The sequence below is a fragment of the Pipistrellus kuhlii genome, unplaced genomic scaffold (genome assembly GCF_014108245.1).
Source record: "Pipistrellus kuhlii isolate mPipKuh1 unplaced genomic scaffold, mPipKuh1.p scaffold_m20_p_6, whole genome shotgun sequence".
Lineage (NCBI taxonomy): Eukaryota > Metazoa > Chordata > Mammalia > Chiroptera > Vespertilionidae > Pipistrellus > Pipistrellus kuhlii.
The window spans coordinates 75,435,000-75,452,420 of record NW_023425562.1 but is presented as its reverse complement, the minus strand read 5'-3'; the positions used below and the strand labels follow the sequence as shown (position 1 = coordinate 75,452,420).

The 17,421-nt window shown below is 57.6% G+C and overlaps 1 protein-coding gene across 3 annotated transcripts in view; it reads right to left on the bottom strand.

The window, feature by feature from the left end:
• Positions 1 to 5,594: 5,594 nt before the first annotated feature.
• BCAS4 (breast carcinoma amplified sequence 4) overlaps positions 5,595 to 17,421 on the bottom strand; it is a 57,196-nt gene continuing 45,369 nt past the window's right edge. For 2 of the 3 annotated variants that reach the window (XM_036419843.2, XM_045574570.1), the window contains one exon: positions 5,595 to 6,076. In XM_036419843.2, coding sequence (XP_036275736.2) covers positions 5,878 to 6,076 — 199 coding nt within the window. In that variant the 3' untranslated portion in view covers positions 5,595 to 5,877. Of the gene's footprint in view, positions 6,079 to 17,421 lie in introns of all 3 variants that reach the window. The other variant, XM_045574572.1, reaches the window with a different exon arrangement.

Genomic DNA, 17,421 nt, shown 5'->3' with positions numbered 1-17,421 from the left:
TGTAGGGACGAGGCTCTCACCCAGAGGTGGGCAAACGCATTAGTCAACAGAGCCAAATATCAGCAGTACAATGATGGAAATTTCTTTTGAGAGCCAATTTTTTTTTTTTTCAACTTAAACGTCTCCTAACGCCACTTCTTCAGGCTGTGGAATTTTGTGGAAGAGCCACACTCAAGGGGCCAAGGAGCCACATGTGGCTCACAAGCCGTGGTTTGCCGACCACGGCTCTAACCAACCAAGCTACCCAGCCAGGGTGAGAACCACTGTATTAAACACACACGGGGGCCTGGGCCACAGCGTGAGCCTTCTTCCCCTGACTAACAGACTTGGTCCCAGTGGTTCCTGGTGTCAGGCCCTATTTTCTGTTCCCCTCTGCCCAACACCAGCCGGACAGCCTAGAACTCCCATCTCTACACTCAGAGATGCGACCTGGAGGAGGCAGACAATTGTACGTGTGCAAGCCAATGCCCTCATCTCCCCCCACTTCACGGACAGCAAGACCAGGGGCCTCACCGGAGAGCCGTGGCTCCCGGGTTGGAGTCCCGGGAAGCCACCCTGGGTATGCCAACCGAACAGCAGCACGTACCTTGTTCTAGGGGTGCCCCTCGGGGTCTCCCTCGCGGACGCCTCGGCCTGGCTCTCCCAGAAGCACCGTCACATGTGTAACGAGCAGCTCCTCGCCAGACCCAGGGAGAAAGTCCTTCCGGCTGTGGGCCCGGCCTACAGCGTGCAGGCGGGGCTGGTTTGGTTCTTTGGTAGAAACACCCTTTTTCCCAACCCAATACAGTTGCCTGGGCAGTCTGCTCCTCAACCCCTTCCTCAGACTCCCAGCCAGCAGCACAGACCCGCCAAAGCCCTAGGAAAGAGGGCAGAGACGAGCCCTCCACCCCCCGCCCCTCCCACGCGGCTCGGAGCCTGAAGTGCATCCCGCTGATGACTGCCGGGTGAGGCTTCAGGCTTTTGAATCCACAGCCAACCCACAGGACTCACAGGCGGCTGCTCAGAGTCAGGACCACTTTGCTTTGAATCTGCAAACCCCAAGATTAAGGTGACCAGACGTCCCTTTTTTGGAGGGACAGACCCGATTTTTAACAATTTGTCCCCGCGTCCCACGGCGTTTTAAAAAAGTCCCGATTTTTGGACTTTTTTAAAACACCGCGGGACGCAGGGACAAATTGTTAAAAATCGGGACGTCTGGTCATCTTACCCAAGATGGTTGTGTTCTTAAGACCATAAGATGAAAGAGGAATCTTGCTTTAAGGTGGGAAGGAAAATGCCTGGTTGCCCCCAGCTGCCTGGCAGGGTTGGGTGTCAACAGGCATCCAGTCCTCCTCCCTGAGAACTCCCGTTTTTACCCCAAGGAGAGCTTTCTATCACCCGCGCAGGCTGTCAGATGCTTCCTCTGCATCTACTGAGGTGACGGCATAGTTTCTGACCTTTAGTAATACAGTGTGTGACGCTGATTTTCAGTTAAGCTAACCTTGCATTTCTAGGAGCTCCCGCTTAGGCGTGGTGAATTATCCTTTTCCTACGTTGCTGGGTTCAGTCCACTAATACTTTGTCGAGGAGTTTTGTATTTATATGTACTGTAGTTTTCTTATATCTTTGTCTGACACCACCCCCACCCCCCCCACCCCCGCAAAGGAGAGCGAGGAAAGCACACATTTCTATTATGAGACCCCCACTCCCTGTCCCCATGGAATCTGGATTCGGGCACAGACATGCCTGCGAATGCCAATGCCCACAGCGGCCATTGAGTAAAATCAATTAGTAGCCGTTTGATCCAAGAAACCAGGAGAGCACGCCCGCCAGAGCGGCCCAGCGGTAGCTCATTGTTGCCTTGAAAGAACGCGGGCCAATAATGCCAGGCAATTCCAATTTTTTTTTTAACGAGAAACAGGAAGTCCAGGTCTTTATCTGGACTGTTCAAATTTTTCAATGCTGGCAACTGATTTTAATTGAATATTTGAGTAGTAAACACCAAAATATTTTAATGTATTTTTATTAATTAGAGAGACACGCACACACATCATCCATAGGCTGCCTCCTGCATGCTCCCCACCCCGCCCTGGGGATGGAACTCACAACCCAGACATGTGCCCTGACTGGGAATTGAACCATGACCTCCTGGTTCAAAGCTCAATGCTCAATCACTGAGCCACCGCAGCCGGGCCAAAAATTATTTTTTAAGTATACAAAAGTAAAGAAAAAAGCTTTCTCACCTAAAACATACTCACTGTTCTCAAAGTTCTGTTACTCCTCCCAGAGGATTTCGATGCCTTTCTTTCGTGCACAGATGGTGGCATATCATGCACATGTGTACGCACTGTGGCTTTCTGATCTCAGTGCTGTTTCTACACCGATTCATAAAGAATTCCTAATCCTTTCTTACAGCTTCAAGGCATTCCATCTATCCTTGCGTCATGGATGGGCTGTTACCAGTCCAGAGTGATGGACACGGGGCTTCCCTCCTGCTATAGTTTGACAGTCTGTTCAATGATTCTTTATCTCTATAACTATTTCCCCCCCCCTTTTTTTAATATATTTTATTGATTTTGTACAGAGAGGAAGGGAGAGAGATAGAGAGTTAGAATCATCGATGATAGAGAGTCATCGATCAGCTGCCTCTTGCGGGATATGCCCGCAACCAAGGTACATACCCTTGACCGGAATCAAACCTGGGACCTTCCAGTCCCCAAGCCAACGCTCTATCCATTGAGCCAAACCAGTTTCGGCCGCATTTCTTTTCTTTAAAAAATCTTGCAACTGCTGACTAGAAATCCTTTGCCCATTTTTAATTATTTCTCCTCTTATTTATATATTGGTGCTGCTTACATATTAAGGGTTTATCCTTCCGCCGTGTGAGCTGCAAATATATTTTCCTTGTTTGTCATTTGTCTTTTAAATATACTTAGGCCAGGCCCAGAGCAGTGGCTACCAGGCTGGGAGCAGCCAGACCCGGAGCAGCCGGGTCGGGTGCGGCCAGGCCCGGAGCAGCCGAGCCCAGAGCAGCCGGGTCGGGTGCGGCCAGGCCCGGAGCAGCAGCAGCCAAGTCCAGAGCAACTAGGTCGGGAGCGGCAGTGACCAGACCCGGAGCAGCTGGTTGTGGAGAGAACCAGAGCAACAGAGGCCAGGCCCGGAGCAGCCAGGCCCGGAACAGCTCGCTCCTCACCTGCCCCTGCCCCACGGCTGCCTCTCAGACATGGCTGGAAACTTTTGCAGGAACTTGAGGGTCTGCTGAATCAAGTGATGAAGGCTTAGATCTGGATGTGTTGAGTTAGTATAGCGCTGGGGTGTTGATCTATGAGTGCCTTGGGTGGGGCCTGGATGAAGCTGGTTGACCTATTTGGAAATGTCTTTTGTGTGAAATGTATCATTGGGCATGTGGTGGTATTATTGATATGAGAAAATGCTAAGTAACTGATTTACTATCTGAAAAGGGATTTACTATCGGGGAAAGGGAGGGAGGAAGAGACTGAACATAAACTGTGTACCAATGGATGAAGACAATGGAGGATAGGGAGGGGGCGGAGAGTGGGGTGGGAACCTGGTGGAGGGGGGAAGAAATGAGGAACCTTTGTAATAATATGAACAATAAAGATTGATTTAAAATAAATAAATAAATAAACTTAGGATTTTGTTTTTCTGTTTTGGAGTTTCATTTCCCCCCCCCTCTGTTTGTTTTTGCCATGCAGAGGAGTAATCGTATACATGGTCAATTTTATCTAGTTTTTATGGCTTCTGGATTTTGTATTATTCGGTGAGAACATCTATGGGGAAATGGTGGCAAATGAGCTAGAATTGGCCATTCCAGGGTCCTGGGAGTTGCAGTGCCAAACAATAAACTTATAGGGTCATTTGGTCAATTTTTCTGCCTCCTTATATGTTAACTTTCACCTATTTAACTCCTCTTTAAGCCATCTGGAATTCCGGAGCTGCTCCTGGTGTGCAGAGTGAAGAACAGAACTCACTTCTTTCCAGGTAGTTACTCAGTTCTCTCAACCTGAAAACAATGTACAAACAGTTTAGGGCCAACCACACACTCTGTCAACCCAGGGCCACCATCTTGGAGCCTTTTGATTTGACATGAAGTTCGCATCCCTGGAGAAGGGCAGACAGCGGCCGAAGAGCCTTGCTCTCATGGGAATCTGCAGTGGCCTCTGTTTTTCTGCGTGTGTAATGAGCAGTGTTACTGCAAGAGCTGGACTCTTGGGAGCTGTCCCTCCTGACTCGTTCTCACCCTGCAATAGAAGGGCCGGTCCAAAGCCACTGCTGGGGAGGCTCTTCAGTGCCCCTGGGCGCCTGGGAAATGTGGTGCCAGCCCTCCTCCTGGCCTCCGCAGCCACAGCACCCACCCGGGCGCCCCGCCAGGCCCCGAGGAATATGCTCGTGCTAGTCTCCTGTCTCATCCTCATAGCAACCCACTGTCCTCAGCATTGTACTGAGGAGGAGGCTGGGCTCAGAAAGGGTGAGCAACTAGCCTGGAGTCACACAGCTGAGGCCTAAGGAGATGATGGTGCCACCCAGGCCAGCTGACCTCAGAGCCCGTAAGCTCTTAGCCTCGGTCCTGTGGCTAAGAATGAATGTTTCTATTTTTAGACCACTGAAGGTGCCAAGGCATTGGCATTGCCTGGCACCTGGTTCAAGGAGAAAGAGAAAGAAGGAGAAAGAAGCCTCGGCTTCTCCAGCAATCAACCTATGCTCAGCCTCTGGGAAGGGGTGTCTGGAAAATGAACGTTCCATCGAATCTATGCTCTCCCCGAGCAGGCTGGGGCACAGCGAGTGCTAAGCTCCCTTCATTAAGAACATTCCGGATCGATCCGACGCAGCCTCGAGAATGAACGCAGCCCTAAGGGGCCTCCTCCTGCAGGCAGGGTCAGCCGGGAGCCACGGAGAGGACCTACTGTGTGCTTCCTCCTCACCCTGCAGCCCCCAGAGGACAGAGGCTGCAGCCCGTCCATACCGAGAGGCATCAGGGCGGGGCTGGCACAGGGGACTGGGCAGCGGGAGGCCATGACACTGACCAAGCTTGCTTGTTTCTCCACCGGGGAGAGGAGAACAGGCGTGAAAACTCTGAACCAGACGCTTAGGTTTACCTTTCTCTATGTCCACTGGACTTCCAGAGTTTAAAATAATTTATAAACATTTTTAATTTTTAAATTATAAAAGTTTACAAAAATTGCCTCCACAGGAAAACATCAGCTCTTCTTGAAACAAGGGGTCCACCTTTATCATTTAATTCCAAAAATTACCCTAAACTTGGCAAGCCTCAACTTTTTCCTTTCTCGCTAGCTCACCTAAGTTAAATTTCCTTGAAATCCTAGTGCAGGTGTGTGTGTGTGTTCCCTTGGCTCTCTGAGGAATTCTAGAAAAACCAGAAAGGTGACTGAAGTGCGGAATCCGGACCTGCAGGGCAATAGCAGGAAGCTCACCTGCATGAGGATACAGGGAGCACACGCCCTGGGGCCGGAATTCCCCGGCAGGTACCAGGGCAGCATCGGAGCCTGGGGCAGGCCGCGGTGCAGGAGAGCCTACAGGAAACCACACACAGCGGAGAGGAACAGCTCCCCCTTCCCGCGCCCAGACCACGCATGACCTCTTGACACCTTTATTGACACGGTTCACATGCCAGGGGCACTGGGCTCGCAGACACACCAGCCAACAGCGAGGGCATCACCCACACAGCCCTGTGGCACCCGAGAGTCCCCCATGTTCCCACAAAACCCTCCAGGGAGCAAGTCCCCGCCGTCCGGGGCACAGCGGCCCGTCACACCTGACCGCAGCCACTGGGGACAAAGCATCGCCTGCAGGTGCAGCTGCTTCTCGGACCCCTCGGTCCGTCTCACGTGAAGCCAGGGGGGAAATTCAGCAAACAGATCAGTGACCACAGAAGCAGGAGAAGCCGGAGCCGCCCGCACGCAGAGGGCCGCTCCCCGGCGGCCCGGACACAGGGCCCGGCTCACAGGCGGGGCCGGCAGCGGGGGCTGGGGCGCTGCCCGCCGGCCTCGGCAGGAAAGCGGTCCTCAGTCCGGCACAACGCGGGCAGCTCGAACATCGGGGACGCCGGCCTGGGCAGCTCTGGAATGACAGAAAACGGGGTGCCCGTCAGCCATGTGACTCCACTTGTTCTGTGGAGGAACGGGTCCTCTAGAGAGAGTCCTGCATGTGACGGGAAACCCCCTGCCCCCGAGGCTCTGGCAGCTCCTCGGAGCCGGCACCGTGCAGGTCCCTGTGCCCGGGGCACCGTGGGGGCCTCAGCAAGCACAGGCGGAGCTGGCACTTGCTCGCAGGGACATTGGCAGAACCAGCCGCTGGGCCCGGGCACAGACAGCTCTCAGGGTCCAGGGAGCCGGGGCGGGGCCTGCCACTGAGGGAACAGGGGACAGGCTGACCCACCTGCGCTGCCTGGTGTGTGCCAGGTGCGCTGGCTAGTTATTGTGTTTTCGATGGAGTCGTTTTAGGAAGCGCGGACTTATTTCTGGGGCGGTTCTGGGGCAGGGAGGGGGGAGGGGCTTCCCATCAGCGCCCTCCCCGGGCTCTGAGTGGCAGACCGCTCCGGCTACACCAGCATCCGAGGAAAGACCCGCTTCTCGAGGATCCCCTCAAACTCGGACGCACGGGGGAGTCTCCTGGGAGGGTTAGGAAGGACCACGCTCAGACCGCCCTGAGGCTGATGTCACTGCTCCGCGATGTGGCCTGGGCAGAGCTCTCAGGGCTGATCCCAGTGAGTGGCAGCTGGGGGTCTGCCAGGCTGCGGAGAGGCTGCTCCCGGTAGGGGGAGGGGCAGGGGGCAGGGTGGGAGGAGGCGGATTCTAGGGTCTGAGCCCAGGGCCCCGGGCCCTCCCCACACCGGGCCTTCCCCACACCCAGCCCTCTCAATTGCATCAAAGAATTCCCAGTGAGGCAGGATCTGCCCAGGTGTCTCGGAGCACAAACCTCCGAGTCATCACCGGCATCTGAAAACCAAGACGGGCATTTCCCCTTGGTCGCGGGCCGGCCTCACAGAGGGACAGACGGAACATTCCACGCCCTCAGTGCCGGCCGGCCCAGCGGCTCAGCCCACTCGGAGGCTGCTTGGGGCCTCTGCCACCTGTCCCCCTTCTCCCAGCACCTCCCGGGCTGCATCCCACCCCACAGGTGGGACACAGCCCCTCAATAGCACCGCGGCCGGGAGCTGAGAGCCCACACCGGGGAACGCGATGAGGCGAGAGGAGAGCCCACAGCTTTGGGGTATCTTCACCCCATTCCCCCCGAGAACTGGCCCATGCCCAGTGCCATCCTGAAAACACCCCAAAGTCCATCCTGAGATCCAGAAAGACAGGCTTGGGGCCCAGGCCAGAGAAGGGGCCCGTGGGAGTCCCCACAGGCCAGGGACCAGGCCGGGTCACAGCCAGGGTCCCGCTGTGTGGCCCTCCTGGAGCTGCTGGGCCTTGCCCCCGATCCCGTTGTTTTTTAAATGGCTCTACCACACCCACGGGGCTTTCGCCTCCTCTCTCAAGGGGACAGGCTTCCAAAAGAGGAGGAAAATCCATCTCCTTATGAAGGAACCACGAATGGTCAGGAAATGGTCGATTTTCCCCGAGTCCCCCGGCATTTTCAAAAAGTCCCGACTCCTTTAAAACACCACGGCACGCGGGAAAAATTGTTAAAAATCGGGACTGTCCCGCCAAAAGCGGGACAATCCGGTCACCTCACTTTAGATCCAGCGAGATGTGATGTAGGAAATGGCCCTGCTTCGTGAGGGAAGGAAGCACCATTCCTGCTTCGGAACGCAGGGAAGGGGCGCAGGGAGGTGGGCCCGGCCAGACGGCCCAGGTTGTTAGGGAGCTGCTGCCTGTGCCCAGAAAAGGACGTTCTCGCGAGGGACCCACATGACGCACGGCTGGCGCTCCCTTGTCTGCAGAGCCCCCAGCCTGCCGACCGGCCGACCGGCCGACCGACCGACCGACCGACCAGAAGCAAGGCTGCAGGGCTGGTGGCTCCATCCCGGCCCTGGAGCAAGCCCCTGGCAGCACAGTGGGCACGGGGAGAAATGTGAGGAAGGGCCCCAGCGGGCTGGCAAGCTGGGCGGACGTCTGCCGGAACGGGTGGCCAGCGGAAGGTGGCCTCTTAGCTCCAGCGCTGCTCTGGCCCGTGGGTGGGCGTGGCGAGGGCGTGTGCCTGTCCCGCCTCCACTTCCCATTCCGGTTTGGAGGGGCATCTTGATTGTCCTGCTTTTGCTGGTGCCAGCCCCCAGCCCACCCACAGCTGAAGGAAGGGTGAGAGGAGGCCTGACCTCCCCCGGCAGGGATGGGGCCAGGGGTGATCATGTGACCCAAGCGGGGCCAATGAGAAGCAGCTGTGGGACTTTTACTATTGGGACAGGGATGTCCCCATCTCCACCCAGGGTCCAGTGAGGATGCCTGAGGGCCACTTCTTTGTTGTTGTTGTTGTTGTTAATCCTCACTCGAGGATATTTTTCCATTGATTTTTAGTGAGAATAGAAGGGAGAGGGAGAGACAGAGAGAAACATCAATGTGAGAGAGACACGTCGGTTAATTTCCTCCTGCATGCATCCCGACCAGGGCTGAGGACCAAGCCTGCAACCTAGGTACGTGCCCTTGATCGAAATCGAACTCAGGACCCTTCAGTCCACAGGCCAAGCCGCTACCCACTGAGCCAAACTGGCTAGGGCCTGAGGGACTTCTGCCACCACTGGGGGGGCTGCCAAGGATGCTGAGTTGGAAACAGAGCAAGACAGAGACCTGACAAAATCATGTGAGCACCTGAGTAGATTTTGCTAGATGCTAGCGTTACCCTGGGCCAGTGGTCGGCAAGCTCATTAGTCAACAAAGCGGCAAACCGCGGCGCATGAGCCACATGTGCCCTGGGCTGACCACTGCCCGGGCTCCCCGTTCCTGAGCTCCCCGTTCCTGAGCTAGGACGTCTTGCTGAAGCCAAGCTGGCCCAGATTGCTGTCACTTGCAACCAAGAGTCCTGCTTAAAGCAAACACTAGACCCAGAGTGGTGCCAGCGCATGCCTGGAAGCCAGTTCTAGACTCAGCAGGTGAGGGCCCATCTGTGAGGCTGAAAATGGCTCAGTGCCCCAGCTGCTGTCGGGGGAACAGGCCCACCCCCGAGGCCGGGCCCCAGCACAGGCCCCCCAGATGCTGTGCAAACCCAGCCCTGTCACTCCACTTTCTCTTCATTCTCATGGCAACCTGCGATCAGAGAGTCATCCCCACCGCAGGGCACATGAGCCTCCCGCGGGGGTCCCCCAGGCCGATGCCCAGCCCCCACCTATCACCCACCCCTCCTGGCACAACCTCGACTCTATGAGGACAGAGCAGCAAGCCCAAACCTCAAGAATCTCTCAGGGGACGGTGGAGATCTCCACCTCCCACCCCTCCACCAGCTGCCGTAAGAGGCCCTCGCCTCTGGGGGTGGCCAGATGAGCAAGGATGGGTGCCCCCCTCAGGCTCATGCCAAGTCTGCAGGCAGGGGTGACCCACCTGCTCCGATAGGATGGAGACAGGAGAGCAGCCCTGCAGGCCCCGGCTCAGCCACACCCCCTGCACCTCCCAGTAACCCTGAGTGCCCTCCCCCAGCACAGAGCCCGCCCACCACCCTCTGAGGAGGGATCCTGGGGCCCTAAGCCTGGCATGTCCCCGGGGTCCACCCACACCCCTCTCCTTCCTCACTTCCAGCACGTTCCCCAGGAAACCAGGCTGCCGGCTTCTCTTGGAAAACGGCATGAGCCAAAACTGGTTTGGCTCAGTGGTAGAGCATCGGTCTGTGGGCTGAAAGGTCCCAGGTTCGATTCCGGGCAAGGGCATGTACATTGGTTGCGGGCACATCCCTGGTAGGGGGTGTGCAAGAGGCAGCTGGTCGATGTTTCTCTCTCATCAACGTTTCTAGCTCTCTATCTTTCTCCCTTCCTCTCTGTAAAAGATCAATAAAATATATTAAAAGAAAAGAAAACGGCATGAACTACATGTATTTTTCGGACCATAAGACACACTTTTTTCCCCCCAGAAGTGGGGGGGAAAGTCCCTGCGTCTTATGGTCCAAATATAGCCTACACATATACTTTTTAAAAAAAGTTTTTTTACTTGCCCGGCTCTGTGTGGTCTCTGTGTGCTTGCCCGGCTCTAAAATGGTTCTAAATGCTGCTGTTTACTTTACAGGGTTGATTACATGTGTTTATGACTGTGATGTTGGGTTTTAATGCACATAAAATATTTTAGGACACTATTTGTTTCAGAATCTTTTTTTCTTCATTTCCCTTCTCTAAAAACTGGTGCGTCTTATGGTCCGGAGCGTCTTATGGTCCGAAAAATACGGTAGTTGCTCTGCCCACAGCCCCTGGTGGTGCTGGGGGCGAGCTGGGGAGTGTCCTCTGGGCCAGGAGCCCCCAGGCCACTTCACCATCGCCTGGGCCACCGCTTCAGCAGATGCTCAGAGCCACACCCCAGCAATCTGCACCCCAAGCAGCTCCTTTCCTGACCAAGCCCCCACATGGCTGCTGCTTCCTGTGTTTCCAAAAACCCCACAGCCCCTCCGGTGCCCAGCCCACCATGCCTCTCAGGAAGCCCCCTGCACAGCCCGGGTCCTGGCTGCTTTCTGTACAGCCACGGTCAGCAAACTAGACCTGCAAAGGGCCGGACAGTGAACATTCCAAGCTGCAAAGTCTGTCACAACTACTCAACTCTGCAATGTGGTACAAAAGCAGCCAGGGACATATGTAAATGAACGGCATGGCTGTGTGTCAATAAAACTTTATTGACAAAAACGGTGGTAGGCCAGATTTGTCCTCAGGCCACAGTTTGCCCCTGAATTTAAATCTATCTTCCTCAATAGAACAAGAACAAACCCTCCCCTGTAGCTCTCATGCCATGGACACTGAGTACTGGGTCAGCAGAATGAGCTGCAGGATTCAGGGCCAGGCCGCCTTGCTGCCCGGCCCCAGGCCTGGGTGTCACTGGCCATCCCTGCCTGCACAAGCGGCATCCTCCGCCCTCAAATAAGCAGGCCACACTGCGGTCCCCCTCACAGGCCAGTTCTGATGTTCCCCAGGCAGCCCAGGGGGTCTGGGCCCCAGGCTGACAATGTGCAGGGACTCCAGTACCCAGAGGCCCACCGTCATCCTCAGGCAACCAGGCACCCCAGCCCCTAGGGACCTGAGAGGTCTCTCCCACCGAGCAAACAATAGCATACCTACTGTGCCCCAGGTGCATGCCTGGCCTCAGCCATCACAGCACTCTCTCCCTTAAGACAGGGATCCCTCATCCTCGTGAGCATCCCTTTCCCCCGCTGTGAAATGGGATAATGCCATCGCTGTCACGGAGTCCTGCCTGGAACACAGCGGCGGTGCTGGAGGCCTGGCAGCCACTTTGGGGCCACGAGGACAAGGGCCACGTGTTAGGAGTGGCAGAGCAGCAGCCGGGACGAGCCTGAGTCCCTGACCACGGCCTTGAGAAGGTTCACGAGCTCAATTGGCCACCTCATGACTTCCTGTCACGTGAGGAAGAAACACAAAGCCTGTTTGGTTCAACTACTCTAGTCCAGTTCTATCACCAGATGAACACAGACCGACTGACACGGCGGCCACTACTCTCATCGTCTCTCCAGCCGAGAGAGAGCTGCCCACAGTCACACAGAGAAGGGGCAGAGCCAGGACCGAAGCTCGCATGGATAATGAAATGGAATGATCGCCAACGCAAGTCAAAATTGCCAGGTCTCAGAGCAAACAGACAGGAGGAAAAGATGCAAATCTCGGAATAATTCCAAAAGATACAAAATGGCCCTAACCAGTTTGGCTCAGTGGACAGAGCATCGGCCTGCGGATTGAAAGGTCCCAGGTTCGATTCTGGTCAAGGGCATGTACCTTGGTTGTGGGCACATCCCCAGTGGTGAGTGTGCAGGAGGCAGCTGATTGATGTCTCTCTCTCATTGATGTTTCTGACTCTCTATTCCTCTCCCTTTTATCCCTCTCCCTTCCTCTCTGTAAAAAAGCAATAAAATATATATAAAAAAATAAATAAAATGAAAAATAAAATAAATAAAATTAAAAAAAGATACAAAATGGTTCCCGGTAACCGATGTGCGTATCTTCCCCTCCAGGAGCTGCAGCTTCCCGCCCGCTGGGTGGGGGCTGCCTTGGGTGACTGGCTCCCATGTGGACTATGAAACAGCATGTGGGGAGGGGGGTAAGTGCCCAGGGAGGAGGCCTGGCCAGCCCCCCTCGCCAGGTGTCAGGCCGTCATCTGTGCCATGCGTGTCCCCTGAGCATGATGTGATAGAAGGACACCTCACCTCTGTGATCTTCCTCCCCAAACCTACAGCCCAGTCTAACCATGAGAAAAACGCCAGATCGGCCCTCACGGAGGGACAGTGCACAAAACACTGCTCCGTTATTCCCAGAGACTGGCAAGGTCATCAAACCTAGGCCAGTCCGAGAAGCTGTCCCAGACCAGAGCGGCTGGGGACACAGGGACCCAATGTAACACCCCCGGGGTCCTGGACGCGACCCTGAAACGGGAAAGGGTGTTGGGAACACGAGTGACGTCTGAAGGAGCCGTGGACTTGTAACAGCAGCGTGCCAGGGTTACAGGGCACAGCAAGTGAGATGTGGGTGTCGACAGGGACGCTGGCGAGGGGTGGAGGGGGCTCTCTGCACCTTGTACCCACTGACTCTAATTCTAATGAAAACATGTTTGAGGCGGGGAGGCAAACATAAGCCGCAGCTCTGACGTCTGACCTCTCTCCGTTCAACCCCATGACGAGGAGGAGTGAGGACAAGCAGGCCAGGCCCATGCATCCTCACAGACACCGAGACAAGGGCTACAACCCCTTGTCATAGAAGACAAGGGCTCCGAGAGGCACTTGCCCAAGACTGCCCAGCCAGGAACTGGCAGAGCTGAATCTGACCCAGGCCCACCATCCCAGGCAGGACAAGGTGACCCCCAGGCCCTGCGGGGTCCCCCTCCCAGCATCCTCCGAGGCCACAGTGGTGGCCTATGGTTAGCATCGGGCCTACAGACTGGGTTTGGCTCATGCAAATTTAAAAATGAGTTAGCTGCCACCAGGGAAGAACTGGGATGCTTCCATTCAGTATCGGGTTCCTATTTCTCTTAAACAACAGAGCTATCGGGCCACACTGGGCCGAATTCCTGCGGGGAGCAGGGAGCTGGCCCCTCCAGACGGGGCGGGTGCTGTCCAGTTTGCCACCGTCCCCGCCTGGCCCTACACCCTCGCTCCCATGCGCTGCAGGCGTCCGTGCTGGTAGTGGCTCCGGCTCCCGCCACGTGGCTCAGACAGGTCTCCCTGGGCTGTGGCCGAGCTGGATGGGGCAGGCTCTGCTCTGGTCCTGAGCCCGGGCCCCAGCTGTCCTGTCCCAGCGTCACCACCACGACCGGTGGCTGCTGCCCTTCACCCACAGACGGTCTGGTCTCCCTTGGTGTCGCCAGAGCCTGAGAGGGCAGTTCTGCGATGGTGCCGTGTGATGGAGAGAAACAGGCTCAGTGAGGAGCGGGCAGGCTGTGCCCAGGCCACACAGCTGGTTAAAGTCAGAGCCGGGGCTCAAATGGGCACTTCTGGGCCCGTGGCAGGACCTTCCCTCGATGCCCGCCTCCCTCCTGTCCTGCTCTGGGCTTTTGACTGTCCTGCCTGTGCCTGCTGGGGGCGGGGGCAGTATTCCAGAATGCTCTGACAGCTGAGCAGAGCCCTCCCAGTTCTGTAAGCAGCCCCTGCGTGTCCCATCCTGCCCGAAGGACCGGCTGGCCAGCCTCACGGACGGAACCTGCACAGTCACACAGATGCACCCTTCCCGAGCCAGCCGCCCGCCCAGCCTGGCTCCTGCCCAGCGCTGCCAGCCTGGGGCCACAGCAGCTGGTGGAGTGGGAGGCGGAGGCCTGGGGACCGGGACGCAGGGCTGGGGCTTCCCGGAGCGGGCAGCCCCTAGCAGCAGGGATGACTGGCGTGATCCTGTTACAGGTGATGCTGACCCGGGAGCAGGCGCCTGGGTCCCCGCGGGCCCTGCCTTCAGCTGAGGGAAAGCGTTAACGTGGAAACCACAGAGGAGGAGCCTCAGAAGTCCTGCCAAGACGCTGGCTCCTGCATCCCAACTGACGCCCCCTCAGGGAGGGGAGGAGGGCAAGGTGAGGCGGGTCACGCCCCAGCCCCTCTGGAACCAGGTCTGCCTGGGACCCAGCTCCTGCCCTGAACCTCCAGCCTCAGCTCCTCCTCCCTGCAGTGCTCCCCTGCTCCCCTCCCCCACACACACACCCACCGTCCCCAGAGGACCCTCCTCCCTCCTCCAGGGAGTCATCCTATGTGAACACCGCACACCCGGGCTTGCCACTGGGTGCAGCTGTCCAATGACAGACGAGCTATACATGTACTTAGATGAATGTTTTTCACTGAGTACCTGCTGTCTTCCAGAGACCCAGCAGCACAGGCCACGCCCTTTTACAAACAAGGAGATCTGAGGCTTTCAGGGGTCAAGTGACTCCCTGCCAGCCCACCTGCTACCCAAAGCTCCACGCACCCCACTTTCCATATGGACACCTGGGGGTCACCCTCAACTCCCCACGGCAGCAGCCAACCCATCCCCAGTCCCCTCTGCGAATTCTTCCCAAACCCTCTCCCCTTCGCCCCTGGCGGCCGTCCCACCCTCCCGGCCTCTGCTCTTGTCCTCAACACGCTCCCCACACGCAGCCGGAGGGACCGTCCCAGACACCGGAGCGGACCCAAGCCCTGGACCCGCATCGGGCCCGTCACCACGTCACACCCATGGGGCCGCCACCGGCCTGGCTTTCTTTGCTAGTTCTGTTTCCTTCCTTTACTAGTTTGGTTGGTTTTGTTCTCACGTTTTTAAATGACATGCCATTTCCCTGGGAAAAATGGATTCCAAGCTCCTCTGAAAACCGGGAGCCCTGGCGCCTGGCGGACATGGAGCTGGCACTGGGCAGTGCCCCCGCCATGTGACTCATCTCTGCCACCCGCCTGGCCCCTCAGCGTGGGGGGTTTTGACCCCAGATGCACACGATCTGGCCTGACCTCTGACCTTGGCCTGTCACCTCCCGTCACTCACAATCCTCCAGCCTGGGCCTGCACCTCACTGGGACCTTTGCACCTGCTGTCCCCCCTCAGGGCATTCTGGGTCTTGTGCTGGGTCCGTCCTTCCTCAGACCCCCCAACGCTTCATGTGTCAACCCCCACCTTCGCTGTGGAGCCTACTCTGCCACCTTCTCCCCGGGCGACCACCATCTCCCCGCAGGCTCAGCCCCCCAGGACGGACCACGTCCGTCTTCAGGGCCACAGCCCCGGGGCAGCCCAGCCGGGCTCACGGAGACATTCGGGCCATGAGAAACGGATGACGGGTCTGCGGCCCCCGAGGCAGACAGGAAGGGCCTGGGCCCAAGACCAGCGGCGACCGTCCTGTCTCCACCGGGGACGCCTGCAGGGCCGGCTCCAGGCTGCTGCCCCTGAGGCCGGGGCTGTGACCACCCGGAGACAGGAGACCACCTTACAGAGAAGCACTTGCTAACGGCAGCGCTCTGCGGGGTGGGAGCCTGGGGCGGGCACGGGGAGAGAGGACACCGGGGGATCCGGCCTGGGCTTAGGTGGCTCCTCGGGCCGGTGCTGGGTCTGAGCTTTGGGACTGCTCTCTGTGTGATATGACCGTGGGGGACGCTGCGGGAGGGGCATTCAGGGACTCCGAATCGTCTTCACAAGCTCTCTGCACATTTAAAATCACCCAGGACAGACAGAAAGGTCATTTCAAAATAAATGGAGCGGACCCTCGCAGCACGGGCAAAGCACGGAGGAAACACGAACAACACAGATGGCGAGCTACATAGTAATAATACTGAGGTCATCAATGCCAGCAGCAGCAGCTGAGCCTGGTCTCAGTGACTCTCGCGGAAATCCTATGCAGAGGATGGCTGCCACTCCCACGTGACAGATGCGGAGACTCGGGCTCAGGAACTCACTCGAAGCGTGACCTGCCCGGGCCATGGCCTGTGCTTGGTCCGATACTCGTTGTCACCGCCTGGAAATTCTCCTTAAGCTTCAAAAAAGGCCTCACAGTTTCCTTTTCCACGTGGCCCCGCACGTCTGCAGCCGGCCCAGCGGGGTGTGCTCCACGCTGTGCCTGACAGGTCACGCGTGGACAGGGGACGGCCTCCTGGCTGAGAAAACTGTGTGGGGCTAAGGGCAGTAGCAGGGGCGGGTGGGTTGGGGGCATTGGCGGGTGGGTGTGGCTGCAGCAGACACTACCCCTCTGGCCCAGAGCAGGCAAGGGAAGGCAGCAAACCATGGCTGCTCAGGCCAGTGGCCTCCCGTCACCCTGAGCTTCTCTTCCCCAGGTGGGTGCTGGGCCAGGCTCCCTGCCCGCAGGGTCCCACGTCCAGATGAGAGCACCCTGCAGTGGCCACTGTCACAGGCAGGGGGCCATTGTCAGGGAGCTGGGCCATTGTCAGGGCACTATCCATCTCCCACTGGCGCTGCTCTGGGGGCTCCTCAGCGGCCTCGAAGGTGCTGGCTCCACAGAAGAATGCCGAAAACAGCACAGTGAGCTCTGGGAAGCAGAGTGCACACAGATGCCATCGACTCTTCTGTTGGGTCCCTAACGTGGGCGGCTGTTCTTCCTCAAATAAATAAGCCCTCGGGGCAAAATCAGAGGCGTCCACCAGGACCCACAGGAGACATGGCCACGCACAGGCCCGCTCTGCCTTGCCCAGCCTGGGGGCCTCTTCCCCGCTGAGCGGTGCATCCCAGCAGCTGGAGGCTCCTGCCCCTGGTCCCGTCCAGGTGCCTGTCCTTTCTCACACGGGCCCCTCAGGGCTCCTGCTGGGCCGTCCTGCACCCCGGGGCCCGCATGGGGCCGGGAGCCTCACAGCCCCCGCCGCCACTCTGGCTCCTCCCACGGCCTCGCCCTTCACCGGGGCCTCGCACAGAGCCTTGTGTGCTGCCCTGTCCGGTTAGGACCGTGGACCAGACAGCCCCTGCGTGGGAAAAGGAGGATTGCAAGGTCTGGGAAGTAAGACTGGAGAGGGAGAGGAAGAGGAAGAAAAAGGGAGAGACGGAGTGAGCAGGGGACAGAGATGAAGCTGTGGAGAGAATCAAAGATGGGAGGAGGGGGGACAGACAATGAGGGGAGACAGAGAGAGACAGGAAACAAAACTGGGGAGAAAAGAGAGAGAAAGCGGGGAGAGCCAGATAAGGGGGCCTTAGAAAGAGAGGAAACAGAGGAAATAGGAGGGAGGGTGGGGGAGAGAGAGGGGAAGTGGACATGGAGAGCTAAAGAGGGGAAATGCGGGAATGAGCGAGGAAAGGGGGGGGGGGCGGAGGCCTGAGTGGCCAGGTGGGGTGGCAGGAAGGAGGAGCGGGATGGGTTGCAGGCGGGGGACAAGGAGACTGGGATGGAAGCTGGAGTGT